Source organism: Microchirus variegatus (genome assembly GCF_963457635.1).
Source record: "Microchirus variegatus genome assembly, chromosome: 5".
In the NCBI taxonomy this organism is placed as follows: domain Eukaryota; kingdom Metazoa; phylum Chordata; class Actinopteri; order Pleuronectiformes; family Soleidae; genus Microchirus; species Microchirus variegatus.
Genome location: NC_139806.1, coordinates 32,021,697 through 32,023,380, shown reverse-complemented (window position 1 = coordinate 32,023,380; position 1,684 = coordinate 32,021,697). Strand labels below are relative to the sequence as shown.

General features: G+C 39.5%; 1 protein-coding gene across 1 annotated transcript in view; it reads left to right on the top strand.

The window, feature by feature from the left end:
- mmadhcb (metabolism of cobalamin associated Db) overlaps positions 1-1,684 on the top strand; it is an 8,542-nt gene continuing 6,858 nt past the window's right edge. The window contains exons 1-3 of the mRNA XM_083889085.1: positions 1-149; positions 282-331; positions 1,224-1,368. Of these exons, the coding sequence (XP_083745211.1) occupies positions 323-331; positions 1,224-1,368 (154 nt within the window). The 5' untranslated portion in view covers positions 1-149; positions 282-322. The remainder of the gene's footprint in view (positions 150-281; positions 332-1,223; positions 1,369-1,684) is intronic.

Sequence of the window (1,684 nt, the reverse complement as noted above, 5' to 3'; positions counted from 1 at the left end):
CCATGGAGTGATAATGGAGGAGTCGATGGACTGTTTCTGTTCTTCCGTGTGTTTGTTGTGACGGAGCTGCTGTTGTTGTGTTTGAAGTTTAAACTTGAAAGTTTAAACTGATTCTCAGCGTTACGACGAGTACAAGCTCTCCACTTCCGGTAGGTCCCCCGCACACACACACACAGACGCAAACACACACACAAACACAGCTTTCAGAGCAGTGTACACACAGTTTCACAGCAGATGTTTGTTAGAAAAAGCTCCTGACTGCTTCACATGTCCTTTCACAGGAACACAACTGGAGCCTGCCGACTCACAGACACACAACAGGATGGCCGGCGTAAGTCAAGTGTGTGTGTGCTGTGTTTACTTAAATAGAGAAGTTCTCCATTAACTGTTTGGAATTAAATTGGCTTCCCACGGTCATCACCTGAAAAGTTTTGCAATTAGAAAGTGTTTTCAAGGCCTGGAAATGTTAAGGAAACGTTTGTATTTGTGATGGCCCAATCTGATATCAAGCAACACCATTACACATCATGCCCATGATGTTCACTTAGTGAAGTTAGCTAGCTCTAACAGGATGCTAACCTGCAGAAATGACAGGCAAGTGCATTTTTAATAATGTGTGTCTTTCAAAAGACAAATGGCAACAATGGAGTCAACTGTGGATGTTGAGTAACATATTCTATTCCAAGTTCATGCCACATTTTTGTAACAAAGCCTGCAGTAGGCTATCATATTAACAGCATTTCTGGGCCCTAATGTCATATATTTTATTTAACTACTAAAATTATGGGAGTTAAGGAAGTCTTGAGGACTTAATTTTTTGGTAAACATGTTTGGGATCCCTGATTTAAACATGTGTTCTGGTTTTTCAGTTTTTTAAATATTGTGAATAGTCATTTGTTTCCGGTTTCCTTTGCTCTGGCTAACAAAAAAAAATAAAACATTGAAACGTCATCATTTCGAGGTTTGGAAAATGCTCGTTATAATTTTTCAACAGTTTCTGTTATTTTACTGACCTAACAAATATCATTATTTTATTAATTATTCATTCTCATTACTTGACACATAACTCTTTGACAGAAAATGAGTTCCATGTTTCAACTATTGAACACAAAGTTGTTTTCAAACTTTAACTGAATGGTTATTTGTCAATTATATGCGCCCCACTCGGTAAACGGTGTAATTAGCCCTTCTGTGTGTGTGTGTGTGTGTGTCCACATGTTCAGGTGCTCTGCCGCAGTGCACGGCAGGTTACTTACCACCCTGGTTTCCATGTTCTGGTGAGTCGTGTGACTGGAGCCAGAGCCTTCTCTGCTGCAGGATCCTCGGGCTCTGATGAACCCCACGTAGCCATAACTCCACCTGACATGGGTATGTCGTAATTGTTTATTATAGGAAGAGTGCTGAAATCTGCCAAGGCTGCTTATTTTCCTTCAGTGTTGATACAATGAACTTTGGATCACCAAAATTTTATCATTTCTTCCTTGGGCTGTTACTTGCATGCCCAGAAAATGTAATCAAAATGTGTTTTTATATTTTGTCAGTTATACTAAACAAATCCCAACAAGAACATAACTGACTCAGTTTTGAGCACGGACTCAAGGTTTGACAGAATTGAGATAGATGTGTCTCTTTATGTGATGCACTGATTTTGTTGCAGCCCGAGATTAATCCTGAAGATTAACTG